At 40.9% G+C, this 23,298-nt stretch overlaps 2 protein-coding genes across 3 annotated transcripts; both read right to left on the reverse strand.

The window, feature by feature from the left end:
- Nucleotides 1-830: 830 nt before the first annotated feature.
- On the reverse strand, nt 831-5,429 carry mrps2 (mitochondrial ribosomal protein S2). Its single transcript, XM_088320055.1, has 4 exons — nt 5,263-5,429; nt 4,970-5,059; nt 3,460-3,580; nt 831-1,413 (listed from the first exon to the last, which is right to left on the reverse strand). The coding sequence occupies exons 1-4, from the start codon at nt 5,285-5,287 to the stop codon at nt 867-869; spliced, it is 783 nt and encodes a 260-aa protein (XP_088176181.1). The 5' UTR covers nt 5,288-5,429; the 3' UTR covers nt 831-866.
- Nucleotides 5,430-6,801: 1,372 nt separating this feature from the next.
- On the reverse strand, nt 6,802-18,961 carry ppp1r26 (protein phosphatase 1, regulatory subunit 26). Of its 2 annotated transcripts, none has more exons than XM_088320051.1 (5): nt 18,784-18,961; nt 10,841-14,298; nt 8,348-8,450; nt 7,122-7,174; nt 6,802-7,059 (listed from the first exon to the last, which is right to left on the reverse strand). In XM_088320051.1, the coding sequence occupies exons 2-5, from the start codon at nt 14,224-14,226 to the stop codon at nt 7,023-7,025; spliced, it is 3,579 nt and encodes a 1,192-aa protein (XP_088176177.1). In that variant the 5' UTR covers nt 14,227-14,298; nt 18,784-18,961; the 3' UTR covers nt 6,802-7,022. The 2 variants fall into 2 exon arrangements, with proteins under 2 accessions (XP_088176177.1, XP_088176178.1); XM_088320052.1 differs by having other exon boundaries at nt 8,331-8,450.
- Nucleotides 18,962-23,298: the final 4,337 nt, after the last annotated feature.

A 23,298-nucleotide genomic window follows, 5' to 3' on the forward strand; every position in this document is an offset into this window, starting at 1 on the left:
CTTGAATCAATCGTGTATTTGGTTTTGAGGCAAATGTATCCCCATAAGTACAATGGCAAAGCGAAGCCACCAAAGAGCAGTTTTGGTGTCATTTTTAAGCAGACTTGTTGAAAAACATGGCAACAATTTCAAGCATTTACAAGCTCTTCGCCTAAAATTCAACGCAACATTAAAATTCAAGCAATCGCTCGGGGGGAAAGCGGTCATCTTAGGCCCAAAGAAGTCGCAGGTTTGATTCCCGGATCTTCCGAGTTAAGTGTCCTTGGGCAAGACACTAAACCCCTAATGTCTGATATGCAGGCAGTTGCCTTGAATGGCTGACTGCTATCGGGGTGTGTGTGTGTGAATAGGTAAAATGTTAAAGAACTATATAAATGCAGTGAAATTAACCATTTAGGGCAGCACGGCAGGGCAGTGATTAGCGCGTGTGCGGCACAGTTTTAAGGTCATGAGATCGAACCTCCTGTGTGGAGTTTGCATGTTCTCCCCGTGCTTGGGTGGGCTTTCTCCGGGCACTCCGGTTTCCTCCCACATTCCAAAAACATGCATATCAGGTTAATTGGCCGGTCCAAATTGTCCCTAAGTGTGAATGAGCGTGCGAATCGCCTGTCCCTGTGTGCCAGCGATTGGCTGGCAACCAGTTCAGGGTGTCCTCTGCCCACTGCCCGAAGATAGCTGGGATGGGCTCCAGCACCCCCACGACCCTACTGAGGATAAGCGGTGCAGATAATAGATGGATGGATTAACCATTTATTTCAAGAACCCTTGTAAACCACAGAGGAATTTATAGAATTTATAAACAGCTTACATACAAAGAAAATAAACACATGAAAGATGAATGTCTTTTTATTGAAGAATTGAGGGCTTCACGGGTCAGGTGAGTTAGGTGCCACCAGCCCGTAGAGCAGTTCCACCTGCTTCCTCTTGTCCTTACCGCGCCGAATGGCCATTTTAAAAAGGCGGCAGTAGAGCTCCAAGGCGACGGGGGTGTCGTCGTTGCCCGGCACCGGATACATGATCAGACTGGGGTTGCAGTTGGAGTCTACGACACCAACCGTGGGGATATTCATCTTGGCGGCGTCCCGCAGGGCCACGTGCGATTGGAATACGTTGTTGAGCGTATTCAGGAAGATCAGGAGGTCCGGCAGCCGGACGCCAGTGCCGTACTGGATGTGGGCGTTGGTCAGCAGTCCGCCTTGCCAATAGCGCGTGTGAGCGTATTCGCCGCACTCTTTGGCCGTGCTCTCGATCAGGTGACTGAATTGGCGACGGCGGTTGACGAAGAGGATCACGCCTCCGCGGTACGCTATGTGGGCCGTGAAGTTGAGGGCCAAACGCAGGTGCTCGGCTGTCTGATCCAAGTCGAAGATGTCTTGGTCCAAGCGGCACCCGTACAGGTATGGGATCATGAGCCTGAAATGCGTGGTTGTGAATTTATTTCAAATAAAAAAACAGAACTGCCGTTTGAGTATTCCGAAGCCGCACCAGATTTTAAAACGCATGCTAACACAGTGATAAAAAAGAACTTCACGTTTTACATTTACTACATAAAAAAAGAAATAAAACACGGGGAAATGCCCAGAACAGAAAAGTAACAATGTGCCGCGATTAAGACACTCTCGTTTGCGGATTGTATCCGCAGCGGTCAAACTGTATTAGAGGTGAGATCTTACACCCCAACCTTAACCCAAATCGAAATTAGGGTCGGGCCTGAAATGTCTATCATTAGTTTGGGTTTTTCTCTTGCTGCAGGGGTTTTTTTTTGCTCTCATGCTTTTTTAAATACACACAGGAGAATAAACTCCTGCATATACCCGAAGCTTGCCAAGTAAGTGGAATCCATGCGGTGCATACCCGCACCCAGCAGCAACAGTCAGTTTTTAGCGCAGCGGGTGGGCACGATAGATCCAAGGAGAATGTCCCTGAAACCTTGCTCAGTATACAGGCACTGCCCTACTTATACAGGCACTGCCCTACTTACCAACAAGTTCCGGACGATCGTTGGTAAGTTGAATTTGTTCTTAAGGTGCTTCAGTGCTATATTTTGTATGTTTAAGGTTTATAGAAGTATGTTCAAGGCTTGTATAAGTAACCTGTAGTTTTGTACAAAAAAAAAAAAAAAACATTTCATAAAAATAATATGGTCTAAGATTTTTTTAAAAAGTCAAGTTTAACTTACTTTTGGAAGATGAGCTTCAACAGTTAGGCGCCTTCCTGCTCCGTGGTAAAAAGTGGCCGAAAAAAAGTGTTCCGACCATTTTCTCAACCGCATAAAGCTTCCTTATTCCACTATCTTTTCAAGAGAAACAGCTCACGTCTTCCTTACACTTTACACCAACCATGTTGAATGGTTGCACGAGATATTAAACAGTAATAATGTCAAAGATCTTAGCGTGCTGGAGAGACAGTATACAGTAGTATGTTTACACACGAACTAGGAAGAGGATTTCTTCTTTGGGGTGGATGCTGGGTGACCTCTTACAGCGCCACTCGGCGGAAAGAAGCACTATAGTAATGTCCTCTACTCGGAAAAAGGTGCACACAATATAAAATCTAACAGCAATGTTCGGATATTTTTCGACATTCCGAAGAAAATGTTCGTATCTACCGTTTTACGTAAGTCGAATGGTTGTAAGCAAAATGGGTTTGCTTTGGGTGCGGTCCTGTCAATCAAGTTAATTAGTCGGGTTTGGGTTGGGTTTCAATACTTGCGGGCTGGGTCGGGCCGGGCTAGATTTTTTAGGCCCGATCTTGCCTCTAATCTTAACTAGCGCAGAAAACTATATTAATTAAATTGGCATTAACATATTCACATTTAGAAATAATGTCAAAACTAAACAAAGTACTGGATTGAGTAAAATTAAGAAGAAATAGGACAAAAATATTTTTTATGTACTCGCATGATCTTAGCGCACATGACAAAGTGATGGGGAGGAGACCAAGTATTGCTATGAGTACATTAAAAAATCAAATCAGGCTTCTAAATTTTAGTCATTACAGTACAATTAATTTTGTTTTGAGAATGCTTATGGCACACTAGTAGATTTGCTAATGCCAATTTAATTCATATTGAATATAGTATCGCTTTATAGCTGGCACCACAGTTTGCAAGCAAGCGTCTTAATTGCTGCCCAATTTGTTACTTTTCTTTATTTGGCATTTTCCAGATGATCATACATCATTCATCCATTTAAGTACGTTATTAAGTATAGGATGAATCATTTAGCTACCAAACGGAATCATAGTTACTCCTACCGTTTACCCGTCTTTCATTTAATTTCTTCACTTTAACATTCAGAGCACTGAGCAGAATTTAAATCACATCATGATGCGCAGCAGGCCTTAGCGATGCTTTGTTTTAATTAAACAGTCAGAATCCCCTGTTCTGCACCAGTAATAGAAAATAAGTAGTGGTTTGCAGTCAACAATGTTTTTATTTTTTGAAAATTGTTTGCTTACCTGTGTCTGCATCCTTTTTTGTGGCCAATGTGCACTCTAGCATCAAACAAGTTTTTAATAGTGAAAAGTTCAGACACACGGAAATAGTCCGGCTTCTCCAAAGGAAGTCTCGTAATTTCTTCTGCAATAAGACACCACAGACAACTTTTATAATTTTTCCCAGCGTCTCCCGCAACTCTTAAAAAATAAATACTGTAATCCCTTGTTTATCATGTGTATTGGGACCAGAACCACACAACCCCCTCGAAATATGTGAAAATCGGCAAAGTCGCCCTCCAACCCACAATTTAGCATGGCCTATGCTTGCAGCACTTTTCAAATGGGGATAATGGACCATGCTCATTTTAAGCGGAAAGAACAAAAACAAACTAAAAAAAGACACCCATGACAGAAATGTGCTTTTTTGATTTCCTCTTTCAGAAATAGTCGACTTGGGATAATGGATTGTAGGAAAAAAATGGCACACTTTATGTTAGGTGGGCTTCAGTCGGAACAAAATGAATACATAAAAAAATAAAAATAATAAGCGTTCTACTGGTCCCTGTTCTCAGAAATAGTTGACTGGGGACAATTGATCACGGCCATAACCATGGATTTTATGTTAGTTGGGGCTGCTTCTGACAAAAGTGCCTTATGCCAGTCCCCGGGATTGGGGATAATGGGACATGAGGCCGCATAAGTACAGCTCACTTTTTGGTGCACCAAATGGCAAAAAAAGCTGCCAGGCTCGACAGAAATGTTCTCTAGCAGCACCCAATTTCAGCAATACAAGATCGGATACAGGAATGGAAAAAAAGACCTACTTCGGCCCGATCTAAGTGCACTATGCAGTCCCCGCGATTGTGTATGATGAAACACGGCTACAAGAGTGCAGTTCACTTTTTAGTGTCCAGAACAGCGAAAAAGTACCACCAGGCAAGATACAAATGTGCTCTACAGATACTAACTCGCACCTATGTGCAATCAGGGATAATGGATCACGGCTGGAAGTCTAGTTCACTTGATGGACATAATGGCAAAAAAAGCCGCCAGGCCCAAAAAACAAGTTCTTTAGTGGCACCTGCTCACAGCAAAATGTGATTGGGGATAATGAACTGCGGCCGCATGAGTAGAATTAATTTGAAGAGGAAATACAGCAATGGCTAAAATGAACCACTAGCCTTGACGACAGTGCACTATGCGACTGGGTGATAGATCACGGCTGCAATAGTGCAGTTGACTATTAAGTGGACAGAACTGCGTAAAACTGCCACCAGGTCGGATAGAAATGTGATCTGATTTGCAGCGACTAGGGATAATGGATCGCTGCACATGTCTAGTTTACTTTGGAATGGACATTAAGGCAATAACATTCGCCAGGCTAAACAAAAAAAAAGCAATTTAGCGTCACAATCTTGAAGCATTATAAGATCGGGGATAATGGCTCGCGGAGTATTTTTCAACCTGTGGTTCATTGAGACAGAGGAATAGCAAGGGATTACAATACATGAAGTTAGCAACATTAGCTTACCTAAGACTTGGTCTTTCTGCAGTGGTGGAGATTTAATAGAAGTTGCAGTGGAATAATTGAAATACTGATAACGTCTTAGTCCCCATAGACCTGAAAAAAAAACAACATTTTAGCACCCAACTATTGGTTTCAGTGACAACCTCCTTTAAAAATGACAGCGTTACGTCGCGAATAACGCTGTCTACCTAGTGTGTCAGTACAAATTTAGGACCGTCTCACGTTCAAGCAAACTTTTGCAAATATACATTACTGAAAGCAGTAATAATTTAAAATATTTGGAGACATTACAGTACCTCTTGTTATTGTACGAGTAGCCATGCTTGCTTTTAGCACAGAAGGTCAGCGCTAATGCTTATGCCGTCTTCTTCTTTTAGGAAAAAATGCTAAACATTGACTCACTACTGCCACTGACAGGTGTTAGTCCCACATATGCAGTATTGTGGTAATACTGTAAACAGTTTCTTCTATTATTTAATTTCACATGATCTACTTTATAACGATCTTTATTTTCACTTTTATGTTTTCGTTGATTTAAAATGTTTGGTCTTAAATACTAGCGTAATGACAATAATAAAAGTGACACAAATGCTAAGTAATTAAATGTAATATTTAGTCATTCCATTTCGCAATATAGCTCGTGGGTCACCTGGACATAGTCTGAAAAAAAGCTCACCAGTGACTGGTCACAGGGATTTTCTAGGAAATTTGATTTCTTACATGAGTAATCAACACACGGGCCTTTGAATACATGATTAATTCTTCCAAAAATGTTTAAAAAAATCATAATACAATCCATATTAGTTAATCACACAGCACCATTAAATAAAAAAGATGTTTCGGTGGTTGACTGAGTTTATTTTAACGGTACTTATTTTACAACCAGGTAATAACATTGTAGGAATGCATTATACAGGGTTCTGACGCCATTGAAGGCAGACTATCATTTCAGCTCCCTTCGAGTATATATACATATATAAAACGTTTTTATGTACAATATATTTATTCATATCTAATATTTATAGATTGCTTATTATTAAAATAATTGTCCTCATGCTGAGTTTTTTTTTTAGCTTTTCCTTGTCCTTGTAAGGTTTCAGATCGGGGGATGGTTAGATCAGCTGTAGAGCCATTCGAGATGTCCTGTGAATAAGGGCTATACAAATAAACATGACTAGAATTTTGCAGGGCCATATTAAAGAGCGTTTTAAAGGACATTATAGGTATTATTTTAATTTCTCCAGTACCATTCAAAGAAATCCAATGTGAATCAATACATAACCCTTTTATCTCAGGTCACTGTGTGCAGCTTGTAAGAAAAAATAATCCAAAAATGTGATAAATCCTAGGGAAAACATTAAACCAGTTGCTATCATTCAGTGAACCTGGCATAGAAAATAAAACTGTCTGTGCCGAATTTAATTAGAGTTTGCTGGTTTTTTTGGGGGTCTGTGGTGTTCTTATTTTTCTTACAAAAAGCACTAGATGACGTTAGACTGTAGAGAAAAATAAAGCCAAATCTTCAGATTATGTGTTGAACTAGAGTCTGCGTCATTTTTAAGCAGACTTGTGTTATTTTACTTTATTTGATGCGTTGGTTATCGAGTCAGGCTGGAGAAACATGTTCCAGCATTGACAAGCACTTTTAAACTTTGATAACATAACATTAAAAATCAAGCATTTTCAAGGATTTCAAGCACCAGTACAAACCCTGAAAACAAACTGGTAGCTCTTCGCCTTAATCAGTGACAAAAAAAAAATACTCTCGAATTAAAAAAAGGTAGGTGACCTCATTTCAAGATGAAAATTATCAATAAAAACAAAACTCCACCATGTCCTTAAAACAGGAACATTTATAGTAACAAGAGACCGCTGGTACAGTTTAAAGGCAACGTATAAAAACAACAATCTGCAGTCAAAAAGCGATGTGAAGGTCACATCATCAACTCAACAGAGGCGAAATAAAACAAACATGGAGAAGTGCTGAGCATTCAACTATCTAACATAGAAAATGTGCAACATTGTAGATGAACCCAACTTTTTGCCAACGATGAATTTAGCGGGTACGGCGTATACGGTTTTCGTCATTCCTCCTGTAACAAGACGAGATGATGAGTTTTAAACCAATCGAACGTTGACAACAGCCACACAATACCTGTTAACGGGAAGAAATTGAAGCTTTCTTTTGACATTTACCATCTCGTTTGTCTGCAAACAAATCACTTTTTAAAATAAGAACATCAGGTGCATTGGCAAGAGAAAATCCCAATTCCTACCCTTTCCAAAAAGTAGTGTTTTCCATACTACATGTCGCACCTAAAATCTCTAAATGAGCCAGAAATTTTAAAATGCGCCTTGTGATCCAGTGATAACATTGGAAAGGCAGTTACAATTAAATGACAATGAATATGGTAATTTCTGGTGAATTGGCCGGTCCAAATTGTCCTTGGGTGTGACTGAGCGAGTGAGTTGTCAGTCCCCGTGTGCCCTGCGATTGGCTGGCAACCAGTCCAGGGTGTGCCCTGCCCACTGCCCGATGATTGCTGGGATGGGCTCCAGCATCCCCACTAAGGATAAGCGGTGCAGCTGATGATGAATATGGTAACTGTTCTGCCTTTGAGAAACAGGGGTCTTTTGAGTGTTTTCCTGTGGTTAACATTTTTTTGTTATTAAGGGGAAACCAAAGAAGCGCAGAACTTCAATGACTGCTCAGCAAACTTTACCAATTCTCTTTTGTTGTTGCCTTGGACATTAATTATCAGTAATTATGGAACTCTTTGGGATTACTTGAACACAATTTTTGACGGTAACATTTTAGATAAAATTACGTACTCTTGTTTGAATGGTCGTTAAATAATATGGTAACTGTTCTGCCTTTAAGAAACAGAGTGGTCTTTGAAAGCTTTATTGTGGTTAACATTTTTACTAAAATGAATTTTAGTGATTAAACCAGATGTCATTTTAACATGTTCTATGAAATACATTGAAATTAAAATTATTTTTATGCAACTCTAGCCCTGTTTTAATTTTGTGCGCCTTATAGTCCAGTGTGCTCTGTAGAGCGCAGTGAATGAAAGCTGCGCTGTGACTGTGTGGCATATTACAACACAGTTCTAGACTATTTTAGATTTAGATTTGTTGTAGATTTCTGGGGGGGAACTAGGGAATGATTTGTGATTTTTCCAGAATGTTTTTCAAATCATTGTGTAATCTAAAGCAGTACAAATGGAGAGAAAATTACGCTGGATTTGCTTTTAGGTGGTAAATTTGTTGCAATGTCAGCAAACAGAAAAGTCAGATAACTTGAACAACCACAAAGAAGGAAAAATAAGTCGAACTGCCATTGTGCATAGGATGAGACAACCTTCCAAAAGAGGATACCTCCTTTTGGTATCTTCTGTAGAACATGCTTCTGCGCTCCTCTGTAGAAAGAGCGATGCACGGCCTTATGTCGATGCCGGGGTCGATGGCGGTGGACAAGGACCTGCATGGGCGAGCAGGGTTGGGTAGGGTTACTTTAACTGGATTACTTCTAATTACTTTCGGATTACTCCAATACCAAATATGCTAATAAAAGACAAAAGAAACTAAGTATGAATAAAATGACTAAATTTTGTGCAGGCTTGGGGAGTAACGGAATACATGGAACGGCAAAAATGATGTTGGCAAGCTGTTTGGATTTATTTTCATTATGTTTCTGTCGCATTTGATGTTAATTTTGCCGGAGATCAAAGAGATCAAAGCCAGGAAAGCTTAATACGTGTTGTGAGTTATAATTTTATTCATATTTAGTTTCTTTTATTAGCATATTTGGTATTGGAGTAATCCAAAAGTAATTGAAAGTAATCCAGTTAAAGTAACCCTACCCAACCCTGTGGTGGAGTCACATCTTGTCAAACTCACCTATCCTGTCCCATCCCAGAACCGTCAAAGAAAATAAAACACAGCATAATCGCCATGAATGCATAAAATAGGAAAAGAAACCCAACTTGTTGCTTGGATTGCACTCTTTATTACACAGATAAAAGACACGGCAAAAAGAAAAAGAAAATAGGTGAATAGTTCATACAAAATATTTACAAGACTGGCAATGCACAGCATGTTCAGTTTTTTTCAATAAACAAAAATAAATAGCATCTTTTTTCACTGGGATGAACATAATAGAGAAACCTAGAGACGACTTAAACGAATGGAGTTCAGAAGTCAGGACAGAAAGTTAGGGGGAAAAAAGGAGTGAATTTCCATCATGCCACAAAGAAAGACCGAAACAAAGCACGAACTGATAATCGCACGAGATTCTTTGCAGTGGGCTACAAAGAAAAACAAGGACTGCGAAAAAATTGTAGTCCTTTTGCGAGGAACTGACAAGTGAATTGATTAATCATGTCTTGGAGGAGACCAAACCAGGCCACAAGGAAAAGGAGAATATGTTTGTAAATATTACTGCAATTGACAATTATTGGCAAACAAATGCGTTAAGTACATCAGATATGTCACGCAATGGATATTTCGCATGACATTAACACTTGAATATTCAGGTCTAGTTGGTTACCAAAATGGAGCTGTGAGTCAGTGTGAAAGATGAGTAAAAATGGCATGAAATTGGTTAATCTAGTCTCCATCTGTGAGAAATACTAAATGGGTGAAGACAATAAACACAGTCATGTCATAAAGCTTAATAGAAGAGTCAATTGCAAAAAGTAAGAATGGAATAAACAAATTACAAAATTCTCCCAATTGCTCCGAGCGATTTCTCAAAAAGACAGTTTACATTGTTGCACAGACATAGTTTTGCAGTTAAAAAGTCTGATGAGAAAACGGTTGATGGATTGACCATTCAAACAGTCATTTCATAGCTATGCACTTGGCTAAAAACAGACAAAACGTTTTTAATAAATACTTTAGCCACATCAACAAATTATGAATCGACGACTGGTTATTAATTTCTCAAAGCGACAAAAACAGCCAATGACAAGTTGTGGCCACATAATAGACCGTGCACTTGAAAATGCTGTAGGTAACTCAACTATATTTAGCGATTAGGGACAAGTGATCAATTAGAGGACCGAGTGCACAGTCTTGACATATATAAATAGTATTGTTAAGTCCTCCTATCATTCTCCATATGATATTGGCACGATATTCCCGTATTTCTCAAAAAAAGCAGTCAAGAAAAAGTACAATAGTCTACGGTGCAATAACATAGAATGGTGTTTTGACTGGAAATGTAGAGAATCAAATTTCGTTGAGGTCAGATTTAATAAAACATGATGGGTGGCGCTGTTATGATTCTTAGGAAAAGAGCGCACAACCTGCCATTGTTTTACCATTATGAACAATGACTAAAAAAATCTAACGACAATTATTGAATAAACGTCATTGAGGAAAAAAAAAACAACCTTTGAGTAAAAACACCACTAGACCTGTGCAAAAATGCTGGTAATGTTGGGGGAGTAGACTGTTAAGAGCAGCTCTTGTTATGTTTTTTTGTTTTTTTTAACAGTTTTCGGTTTGTACCATCTTTCACGCAAACAAAACAGATTTCTCATGAAACTGCATTAAATTGTGTGGAATAAAAGGTCACGTCATCCTCCAAATAAATTCTAAATTGAGTCTTATGAAGCAATAGGACACAGTCATAATTCAAATCATACATAATCTAATTCATGTGGTTTTTCATCTTGAAAATCTGTGACTTTTTTTTGTTCTGCATGCCAAAATGTGGCAATATTGCTTTTTGGTAATCTCATGGCACAAAACACAGTTATCGTCGGCACATTTCCTAAAGTCCCAGACGGGAAAACGTAATAATCCAAAAAAGCAACACGGATGGCCACACCGGGCGGGACGTGGGTCGGCTGAAGGGATACTTACAAAGTGCTCTTTTTCTTCCCTGGACTCTCAGCCTCTGACTCATCTATAAACTCGTCCTGGGCTCCCTCGGGGCAAACGTCTCCACCAGCTTGGCCCTCGCCAGCCCCGGCGTTTCTCTCATGGCTCTGCACCTGGACGTGGTTGGTCCGACCAGACTCGAGCTCAACAAAAATGCTCTTGTCTCTCGGCACATGAACTGTGCTGGCCGCACCCTGACGCTGCCCTCCAGGGAGCACATCAGAGAAAGGTTTAGAAAGCGGGCTAGCTGCCTGTGCCTTGGCGGTTTTGTCTGTCGACCACAAAGGTTTTGCAGAGGACCAGAAAGGGCCTGAGGTGGGAGTCTTGAGCTTGCCGTTTCCCTCTTGACACAAAGACGCTGGCGACAGACCAGTTTGCATTTTGGACGAGCTTATATGAAAGGGCGTTCGGCTAAAATTTGTAGTGGGGAGCCCAAAACTCTGGCGCCACTTAGTGGACTGGTCCAAAGCCGGGACCTTTTCGCTTTGAGCGACCTCAGCCCTTTCAGGTGTGGCAGGATTTTGCTCTGTTTGAGCAGACCACGGCGAAATCCTGGGATTGCAAACCTTAGGTAACACAGGGCAGTCTGGTGACACAGGCTGATTGTGATTTGGACTCAAAGGATTTATGCTTGGATTTGAAATTTCAGCCCGCTGATTTTCATATTTCACATTACGTTGCGACAAAGAGAGGTTTCCAGCTTGAGCAGACCAAGACGAACTTCTGGAGCTGCAGGACCACGTCAGATCAACCGCATGATACACAGGGCTGTCCGGTGTCGTGTGCATGGCTCGGTTTTGAGCTGGGCCTGAAGAACTTATGCTTTGACTTGGAATTTCAGCCTGCTGATCTTCCTGTCTGATTTTGTGTTGCGGCGGGGGTGGCTGTCCATTTCCAGCAGACCAAGGCCAATTTCTGCGGCTGCAAGACCCCATCAGACCACCTGCAGGGCTGCTCGGTCTCACAGGCACAGATCGATTTTGACTTGGACCCAAAGGACTTATGCTTTGACTTGATATTTCAGCCTGCTGACATTCTGGTTTTATTTTGTGTTGCAGCAGAGCGAGCTCGCCTGTTTGAGCCGACCAAGGTGAACTTCTGGGGCTGCAGGACCACGTCAGACCAACCCAAGGCTGTTTGCTGTCATGGGCACCGATTTGTTGTGAGTTTGATCCCAAGGACTTACACTTTGCCTGGGAATTTTCAGCCTGCTGATCTTTGTGTTTGATGTCGTGTTTCGGCAGGGCAAACTGTCCAGGTTGAGAAGACCAGGACGAGTTTCTGAAGCTGCAGGACAGCGTCGGACCAACCTCTGTCATGGGCACCATTTTTTCGTGAGTTTGACCTGAAGGACTAATACTTCGAGTTGGAGTTTCAGCAGGCTGGTTTTCCTGTATGATGTCATGTTGCGACGAGGCAAAGTCCTCGGCAACAGTGCCGTTCTCGGGCGCCTTGGAATTGTCAGTTTTTTCAGAAACCTTCTCAGCCTTCTTGGCAAGGAAATTTTGGATCTCCTGTTCAATACCATCATCACTGTCTCCTGAGCTGCTTTCCCCTTCAATATGCTGAGAAGTTGAGGGCAAAATGTAATTATTTGGTGGTCTCTTACTGAGAGGCGGGTTTGGTAGAGGTCTTTTCTTTGTTGGCCTGACTGTGTCCTTCGAGTCGCCCTTCCTTTTGTGGGCCTTTTTAGAAACTGGGGGTGAAGAATGCTTAATTGACTTTTTAGAGTCAGCTCGAGTTGGTTGCCCTTCCGCCACTGAATGCTTCCTGGAATCTCGTGCAGACCTTGTCATCTTAGACTTTTTTTTTGTCTTGAGGAGGGCTTTGATGGCCGTGTCGAGATCCTCATCGCTGTCTAGCGAGCTGCTTTTGTCTCCGCTTAGCGACCTCTTTAATGCCACATGTTTGGTAGGTTGATCTACCATGCACATACTGGATCCAAAGTTGTCTTTGCATTTCCGCCTTTTTGATAAGGACAACCTGGGGGGTTTCTCTTCAGTCACTTCATGTGGCGTAGTCATTGTTGGGGGTTCTCCAGGTGGAATTTTGAGCATCTGTGCTTTCTGCTCGAGAAATTTCATAATCTCTTGCTCGATCCCCTCTTCGCTGTCGACAGAGCTGCTGTCGTCCTGCTCCGGAGTTGTGGATTGTGGTGCAGCTCCAAGCAGGGCACAGCCAGTCGGGCCAACATCCAGATGGGACGTGAAGCTCCCTGGCATGACGGTTTTGGAGATGTCCAGTATTGCTTCGGCGCACATCAGCTCAGCTGTGGTATTGGCTTTCGGGAGGGACAAGGTAGGCGGACCATGGAGGCTTTCCACCTTGAACGAAAGCAAACCATTGCTTTTATTTCTCTGATTGGCATTGATGGAGTCAGTGAAATAAGTTGGAGGTTGCAATGATTTTGTCTCCTTATCTGGTCGGGTCTTTTTCTTTTTTAGTTTCCGTCTTTTAGCAAAGTCAAGGCCAAAGGCCTTGGGCAGCAGTTTGTCTTGTGGTTTAGGGACACTCTTATCTCTGAGCTGTTCACGCTGATAGCTGCGAATGGCCTCCTCAATGCCATCATCACTAGACGAGTTGGATTCTTTCATTGAGGCAAGCTGTTTGAAAGTGTTCTGATTGGTCTGCTGCTCAAGTTGGTACAGTTGGATGGCCTCCTCAATGCCATCGTCACTGCTGGAGCTGTTGGAAAGGTCTTCCGCTTTGATATTACAGACGATACTGTTTTGCTTTATGAAGTTGGTTGTCTGATCCTGCAGCATGATGCGCGCCATCTCGGAGTTTCTGCCTGCGGCCTCGTGAAGAGAGGCTTTGTGTTTAATGTACTTTTTGACTGGCGCAGTTGCTGGTGTCATTTGAATGGCACTTTTGGGAAAGTGGCTTCTCGTTATAGAAAAGGCCTGGCTTTCAGACTCGATTTCAGGAGTGGTTTGCCGAGATGACTGAATAAAAGGTTCTGCCTTACATTCATGGCCATTTTTCTCCTTCAGGTATTCAAGTATGGCCTCCTCAATTCCTTTGTCCACTGAGTCATCACTATCACTGCTCTGTTCTTTGAAAGTAACACGTTTTTTGGTTTTACACTTGGCCGCCACAAGGGAACCCACCATTGACTTACAAGCCTGAGGAGGCCCCTCCTGTCTCTGAAGCATATTTCCCTCCAACTCGTCGCTCATCTCGAGTGAGGACTGACTGCTCCTTAGGCTCTCAATGATCATCTGGACGTTATTTGTGATAGAAGAAGCCTTGGTTGACAAATCATTATCAGAGTCATTGAGGCAGGCGGAAATGCTATAGACTTCGAGTGGTCCGCATGCTCTCCAATCTGTCCGAGGCGCTGCAACACTGGGCGCGTTCAAGTACATTCTACCCGAGTGATGTGAGATTGTGGACCATTGGGAGTGCAGCTGCCTCCTTCTGGTGTCACATTCTTAATTCTGGGAGGGGAAACAAAAAGAAAAAGCAAATGAGAAGAAAATAGTAGAGCAAATATTTGGCAAGAATTCTCGTATATGCAGTGCTCATTTCATTCTTGGTAAAACACTTATGATTTGGCTGTGTTTAATTAGACTCCTCGTAAAAAGCAACACGAGGACAGACATTTCATGAGGAACAAGCTTAAAATGTGTTAACATGAGCTTTGTGTACTCAACCTCTGACCTGCATACTCCATCACAATAGTAGATGCTGGGTGAAAGGGAGCAAACAGAAGAACCTTACAGAGGCACATAAACACAGCCCAGAAAATTATCGTCAGCTCTCTGCCCAGACTGGAACAGTGCCAAGCCACAGAGACATTATTTTTTACCTTTATCACTCGGGCCACAACCTTTTGAATTTGGGGATTTGGGGCTGAATCTGGCCAAACTCGTTTTAGACAAGTCTAAAATTAGTTATTTTAACCCATCTAAAGTTCATCAAATTAGGTCTAAAACAGTCATTGGATTTATCTTGACCAAAGTGCTCCAAGTTTATTCCCATAAAAGTTGTCTAAAGATATATTTTTTAACTTTCATTCTGCAACCAAATAAAAGAAATTTGGAAATAAATAAGCATATTTTATAACCATTTTTTCCTTGATTGTATTTGTTATTGTTCTTGCCTTTAAAGTCATTTATTTTGCAGATTCCAAAAAAGGATCCAATTCGTGACTCTGATCCATGGACCGACCCGGGCTATGAGTTTTCTGATCTGTTGCATCTAAACTGAAAAACAATTTAAAAAAATTATGAATATATGATCTTCAGATGCAAAAATTTTAAGGATGTAAATAATAAATAATCCTTTGAGACAACAGTCAACAGTCAATTAAAAGAAACAAAAAAAAAATCTAGTTCTGTCACTTTCCATGGAACGAGTCTTTGAGGTCTCATCAATATCTCATAACAAAGAGCTCTTGGGATCTTAGGGCTTTCACAGTTTCCGTACCTCAATCCGATTATTTTCCTTTTTGAACCTTTTTTCTTACCAGTCGCTACGTCTCTCCCGATTGTTCATCGCTATCATGGCTTTCGTCTGATGGATTTGGTATTTTATGGTCTTGTCATGGCATTACTGATATTGTTCTATCAACATGTGGATATAAAACGCACGACACAACAAATCAATGAACTGATCCGTAGCTAAAGCTTCCAATCATTGATTTTATCAGTTATTTTGTTGCAGCCTTAGTGTGAAATACATTGTAAAGCACTTTGGGAGGGCTTCAATTACTTGAAAAGCACTAAAGAAATGCAATCCATTTACCATTTGTTCTTGTTCAGTTACATCTAGTAAGTGTGTCGGCATTATATTTCATGGTTTCTCCGTCTTGCTTTCTCATTGTTGAACTGTAACGTGTGGGAATGTTTCTTATGTCGTCTTGCTTTCGTGTTTATTTTTTCCAGTTGGTGTTGCAACATTGTGTAGGTTTATCCATGCGAGAGTATGTTCCCTGTGTCAACTTTTTTCTCTGGGTTCAGTTAGAACCTGTTCTCTTACTTTCAGTTTGTGTTTCAACCTATACTGCATCTCATCATATTCATGTTTTTTCATTTAGATCCAATTAGTGTTTTGACTCAAACAGGCTCAAATAAATTTTCTTCCCGAAAGCCATGACCCCCCCAAAACAAGCGCACAAGTCTGAAAATATATACATATATTGCCCTAAAAAAATGATATTCATATCTTATTTATCGACTTATTCAGAATTTTGTTGCTGCTTAATGTTATTGCAGTATTTTTCAGTTTCAGTTGTATTTTTCACTTCTCTATTGTTCACATGCACTTACAATTTAGGACAGTGTTCAAAAAACAAAAATACAAACTCGTTTTTTATTCGACCAATCTCGTCTTGCCCATATTGGCTCTAACCCGGAATGTCTCGGTCACTTGTAGAATACAACAACATCGTAGATTGCTTATATTGTTGCAGTACACTAGCAAATGTTTACTGCAAGTAGGGAAAAAAACTATGAAATATTCTGAAATAATTTGTTGTGTTGTTTATTTGGTAAGTAACATTAACACAAATCATTTTTATTCTACAAAGTCTGTCTTGCTCTGAGTAAATAGGTGACAATTTGTGTTTGTTAAGTTTATTATCGCTTGATAAGGGGAATTGCAATCATTAAGGGGAACAATTTTGACAGGCATTTTATCCTAAGATTATTTTCATCGTATTCTTTTTCAAGTCTTTGTTAGGTGTTTAACCTGGAGTACAATGTCTAATCTTGTTGTAAACAATGTTCACTCGATTGTTATCAATGACTATCCATTCAATTTCTTCCGCTTGTCCGGGGTCGGGTCGCGGTAGGTAGCAGCCTCAGCAGGGAAGCCCAGACCTCCTTATCCCTAGTCAGTTTATCCAGCTCATCTGAAGGGGTCCCAAGGCATTCCCAGGCCGACATAGAGATGAAATCTTTCCAGCCTGGGTCGCCCCAGGGGCCTCCTGCCGGTGAGACATGCCCGGAACATCTCCCGAGGGAGACTTCCAGGAGGCATCCTTATCAGATACTGAGCCACATCAACTGGCTCCTCTCAGAGCGGAGGAGCAACATCTCTACACTGAGTCCCTCCCAGATGACCGAGGTTATCACTTTATCTCAAAGGGAGAGCCCTGTAGAGAAAACTTATTTCAGCTGCTAGTATCATGTTCTTTTAGTCATGACCCACAGTTCAAGACAATAGGTGACAGTAGAAACATAGATCGACCTGTAAATCGAGAGCTTTGCCTTTCGGCTTAGCTCCTTCACCACAACGTATCGGTACAGGGTCAGCATGACGGCAGACGCTGCACCGATCAGTCTGTAGATCTCCGGTCCATCCCACCCTCACTCGTGAGCAAGACCCTGAAATACTGGAATTCCTTCACTTGGGGTAGGATCTCATCCCCAACCCAGAAGGAGCTATGGTCTCGGACTTGGAGGTGCTGATCTTCAACCCGGCTGAGAACCCCTCCTGAGAGACCTGAAGATCCCGGGATGCAAAGCTGAGGCTTTCAAAACTGGACCTCTTTCCCGCCAAGACGGTGCCAAGAAAATTTTCCCATAAAAGTTAAGAAGGGAATCGATGACAAAGGGTAGCCTTGGCGGAGTCCAAATCCCACTGGAAACAAATCTAACTTACTGTTGGCAATGTGGACCAAACTCTGGCACCGGACATACAAGGACTGTAGAGTTCTTATTGACGACAATAAAGACAAATCTAATTCTAAAAAGATGTTGTGTTGTAGATGTGTAGTTGAACATGTGCTACTGTAACTTAGAGTTTTGAAATCCCTTTAAATTCCATTGCTTTGTTTCAAAACACTGACACCAATTCATTTTCTAGTACTAAATTAATTTCTAAAATCTTATTTTGTGTCTTCAATAACGGGATTGACTTCTACGAGTCATGCTGCAACCTGGCAGAAATATTGTTAATTAGTTTGCTGTTGTAAATGTACTAAGAACATTATTAGACGACAGAAATACAATAATTATTATTATCGAAACTGGAGACAATAATGCAAAAGCACCTGCCAACATCAGAATTTGAATGCTGCATTTGAAAAAAAAAGTAAATAATAGCAATTTACGTACATATTTAAAACAGAATTTACGTAGAGCTAAATGTCCTCCATTACATGACCCAAACGATATGCAGCGGATGCTAACATGGAAGTCGGCGTGTTTTATCCAGCCAGCACCGAGACGAAGGGGGCACCTCAATCCCTGATCTGACTACTCATACCACATCCATTCCACCAGAAAAACACAAACACACACAAAAACCCACATAATATAAATTCCCTTCTTGCTTGTTAGTGAGTATTTCAAGAAAAAACGGAGATAACGTGGGCCCGAGTTTGGGCCATTACCATGACCGGCTAAAGCCTGCAGAGGCGGCCGGAAATCAACTGCGCCAAGCGGCAACATATCGTCTCGAGAGCCGCGCGAGTTATCGGAGAAAAGACAAATAAAACCGAACTGAATCTTGCAATATTTCATACAAATCTGAGAAGGAGCACCATAAAATACGTTTACAAAGCGTTTACGATACTTAACATGCCGCACACGGGAGGTTTTGCCACGGAGCAACCCCCGCTCTTCTCGTCTCACTCTAGCGGTGTCGAGAGTTCTCTTGCTCGGCGTAGGGGCGCAAAGAGATGTCGCAGAGCTACCGGCACGGATTTCAATTATCAACCGGTGACAAAACGCATGGTTAAAAGATAATTCGGAAGAAAAATGATTCGGTTGTAAGATGTGGAGCTTGTCCGGTAGTGAGAGGCGACATAAGATGCGGTGGGCGGCGAGCAGAAAGGCGGGAGCGGGGCCTCCCGGCTGCCGCAGCCCCGGCATTTTCTCCGGCTAGGGAAGCCTTTGTATTCACGCCTCGAGCATCGGTTACTACGCCAGCTTCAAAACACTTGAGAAAACAGCAAAGACGAATTGAAAACTTACCGGTTTATGATAGCGCAAAATGGAAGAGAGCGTATTTGAGGTACGCAGCGGCGGTGGTGGTGCTGCAAGAGGCCGTCTTCAGAGCCCTAGCACCGGCCGTTTGAGTCGAGGTATAGCGGCCACCTTCGACTGGCGGGCGGGCAATTGCTGCCCGGCTACAGCCGAAAGGACCCCTATCAAATAAGGCTACAAAATCCTCCCTCCACCCCTTATGAAATCTCATTTTTGTTGTTGCTATTTCGTGTCCAAAGAACTTAGATCAAAAGACGAATTCAACAAGCTTGAATACAACTTGAAATATAATTTAAGTTTGGGCGGATGATGAAAACTTTTATTTTCAGGCACTTGAACATGATACCAATTAAAATTAGTTTTTAATTGTAAACAAAGTGGGTACGAAGATGACACTGATACCAAAATCTCGAGCTTTCATTAATCCTGATACCATACACTGATATATGATACCATTGAATAATAAAATTCCTGTTGTAATAATAAATAAAAACGCACTATAAGGCGCACCAGAGTATAAAGCACACACCCAGAAAATAGTCTTGTGTGATATAGTTTTCATAAATAAGACGTACTGGGCTATCAGGCACATTGAATTAAAACTATAATGAGAGTTTAGGTTAAGTCAAGTCATTTTTATTTGTATTGCTCTTAATCACAAAGAGTCTCAAAGGGCTTCACAGGTTATTACACAGACTATTTTTTTCAGACTATTATTACACCATCCCCTGATCTGAAACCAACATGAGGGCAAGGAAAAACTCAAAAAAAAATCAACATGAGGAAAATAAAGAAACCTTGAGAAGGGACCGCACTTGTGGTATCCCCCTTTCAGGATTACCAGACAGCAAAGGATGTTGCAATCACAAATAATACAGAGATATTGTCCACGAAAAGTATTGGTTATTCATATGCTATAGCGTAGAAGTGCGTCTTAAGCTTGGATTTAAACATTTCCACTGAGGTTGCAGATCAGATCTCAGGAGGAAGAGCATTCCACAGCACCGGTGCCCGGATGGAGAACGCTCTCGAACCAGCGAAATACTTCTTGGCTCTTGGGATCACCAGAAGACCGGCGCTCTCAGATCGAAGGCTTGGGATCGGAACATAAGGGGAAATCAGATCTGAAAGATATGAGGGAGCAAGTCCATGTATGATTTTGTATAATACTAAGAGAACCTTGAAATCACATCTTAGGCTAACAGGGAGCCAATGCAGGTTAGCCAAAATCGGCGTGATGTGATCGGACTTTTTTGTCCTAGTTAAAAGCCTCGCTGCGGCATTTTGTACCAGCTGAAGACTTGATTCTGGACTTCGGGAGACCGGAGAGTAGTGCATTACAGTAATCGAGACGGGAGGTAACAAACGCGTGAATTATAATCTCCGCATCCCACTGAGACAGTATATGACGAATTTTAGCAATGTTACGAAGATGGAAGAAAGCGGTTTTAGTAATTTTCTTCACATGTGTTTGAAAGGACAGATCGGGGTCAAATATGACACCTAAATTTTTAACTGAGTCACTCTGTGTGATGTGACATTTGTCAATGTTCACAGCAGTTTTTGAGAATAAGTCGCGGCATTTAGATGGACCAATAACTAACATTTCGGTCTTTTCAGAGTTAAGACGCAAGAAATTGAGTGACATCCACTCTTTTATCTCAGTGAGGCAGGCCTCCAAATTTCCACAATTTAGTGTGGCAGATTCCCCCAACGGAAGATATAGTTAGCAGTGTCATCTGTGTAGCAGTGGAAACTGATATTATACTTGCGAATAATATCACCTAATGGAGGTTGCATACAATATAAATAAATACATTTGTATGTAAAAAAATAATATTATAAAACATAAATTAATATTAAGAGATGTGGTTTCACCACTGAAATTAATTTTAGCAACAAACAATTATTATGCTAACCACAAGAGGGCACTCAAAGACCATTATATATGTTTCTCAAAGGCAGGACAGTTAGCGTTTGTTGCATCATTTAAAAACAATTCAAACAAATAGCAAATGGTCTGCATTAATATAGTGCTTCTCAAGTCAATGAAGACCTCCCAAAGCGCTTCACACTTACCCATTCACACACATACTCACACACCAAGAGGCAGTCAGCCATGCAAGGTGCCCACCTGCTTATTGAGGGCATTAGGATTCAGTGTCTTGCCCAAGGACACTTTGACTACTGTATTTTACGCACTATAAGGTGCACCCGATTATAAAGCGCACCCCCAGAAAATAGTCTTGTGTGATATAGTTTTCATAAATAAGACGTACTGGGCTATCAGGAGCATTGATTTAAAACTATAATAAGAGCTTAGGTTGCATACAAAATAAATAAATACATTTAAATGTAAAAAAATAATCTTATAAAACATAAATTAATATTAAGAGATGTTGTTTCACCACTGAAATTAATTTTAGCAACAAACAATTATCATGTTAACCACAAGGGGTTAGGGTTAGTTGTATATGTTTCTCAAAGGCAGAACAGTTAGCGTTTGTTGCATCATTTAAAACAATTCAAACAAGAGTAAATAATTTTGTACAAAATGCTACGATAAACAAAAATATTCATTCAAGTCATCACAGTACATTACGTTTAATACTTACATACAATTATCATTAAAAGCGACAACACATTTTGAAAGTTGGTGTCTGAACTGCTGTCAATGTTCTGCATTTCTGTTTTGTTTCCTAGAAAGTTTCTTTAGAATTGGGATTGTCTTCATTGCCATTTATAAAACATTAATTGCAACAAAAAAATAACTAAAGATGAAAATAAGATCAAAAGAATGTCAGGATAAATTAGCGAAAAATATTTAGAAGCTAGTGCTTGGAGAATGGCTTATATTATCAGTGCATAAGACCAAAAGTGTCATGATTACCGATATGAATTACCTGTGCCCCCTCCTTTGGCGCCAACTGCCTCGGACTCTGAGTGGCTCCCTGTCCCTATTCAAACCCACTCCGATCTGTCCCCTTTTGTCAGTCCATCTGCGAACCTCAGTTAACACTATGCAAGACTTTTTCGACACTGACTACCATCTGTTTTTTGCTCCTGTCTGTCCCCCGGCTTCGACCAGTTTTTGATCCTGACCACGTCTACTCTCCCGTCCCGGCTTTCGACCTTTCGTTTTTGCTCTCCTGTCCCTACTGACCTGTTTTTTCGTTCGCGACACCGCCATCACTCGGCACGGAAGATCCACTTCCGCGTTCAGAGCGACCTGCTTCTTGCGTCCAGCAATCACTGGATCGTGGGCGTGACCCTTTCTCTTTCTTCCAATAAAACTTGTGAGAAACGCAACGCAAGTGGGTCCGGTCTCCGTTCTAGTCCTGACAAAAAGTGCAACAACATGTAGCAGCAACATAGTTTCAAAATAAGTTCAGATTTCATTGTATGTCTTTAAAAATAAGAGTCTATTTATTGCAGAGGGTAAGGAATTTCTATGTGAGTTTTTCCCTTACCCTCATGTAGGTTCCAAATCAAGGGATGATGTAATCAGTAACCTTTAGTCTGTACAGTCCTTTGAGACTTCTTGTGATTAAGGGCCACATAAATAAACATGACTTGACTTGACTCCCAGCAACTGACAATTATCATGTTAACCACAAGAGGTAACATGAAGACCACTCTATGTGTTCCTCAAAGGCAGAAAAATTACCGTATGCAGTATCATTTAATTATAGCTATATATCTCCAAATTTATCCATTGTATTCTAGGCGTACCAAATTTTAGACCGTGCATTGTAATTTCTGGCCAATGGAGGCTTTAAAGCTACATCTTAAAGTCTGGAGAATATATTATTTTGAAATCCCTTTCGAGTGTTCTCCTTTCTATAAAATAGATTTAATGTATATTTAATATTCTTTTAATTTCAAGTTCGTGAGTGTTAAATGGCGAGAATAAGTCAATCAATACTACACCGTACTGTTGGTATTGGTATTCTGCCCATTTATGAGAAAAGTTCAATAAATATATCGTCACAATTATACATCTTAATGGAACTTGTTGTGCGGGTATAAAAAAATATTCATAATGATACTAATTGGCAAAATTTTCAGTAATCAGTCATTTAAACATCCATTGCAGCCTGGTCATCCTGGAAGGTGGATTACCTCATGTGCGGCCCCTTCTCAAGGTTTCTTCATTTTCCTCATGCTGAGGTTTTTGAGTTTTTCCTTTTCCTCATGTAGGTTTTAGATCAGGGGACGGTGTCATGATGGTCTGTAGTTTGCAATAGTCTGTGGTCTGTGCAGCCCCTTGAGACTCCTTGTGTTTATGGGTGTCTCAAATAAACAAGGCTTGATTTGACTCGATACTCATACTAGTACGGATACCATTGATAAAATTCCCTTCCCTCTGTAAAAGCTTTTTTATTAATTTAATTTTTCCAAATTTTATTTTATGAAATGAAATGAAATGAAATGATCTGCATTTATATAGCGCTTTTCAAGTCAATGACTTCCCAAAGTGCTTTACAATGTGCTCCAAATTTC

This window comes from Urocampus carinirostris, chromosome 16 (genome assembly GCF_059441175.1).
Source record: "Urocampus carinirostris isolate Australia breed hairy pipefish chromosome 16, RoL_Ucar_1.0, whole genome shotgun sequence".
Classification (NCBI taxonomy): Eukaryota; Metazoa; Chordata; class Actinopteri; order Syngnathiformes; family Syngnathidae; genus Urocampus; species Urocampus carinirostris.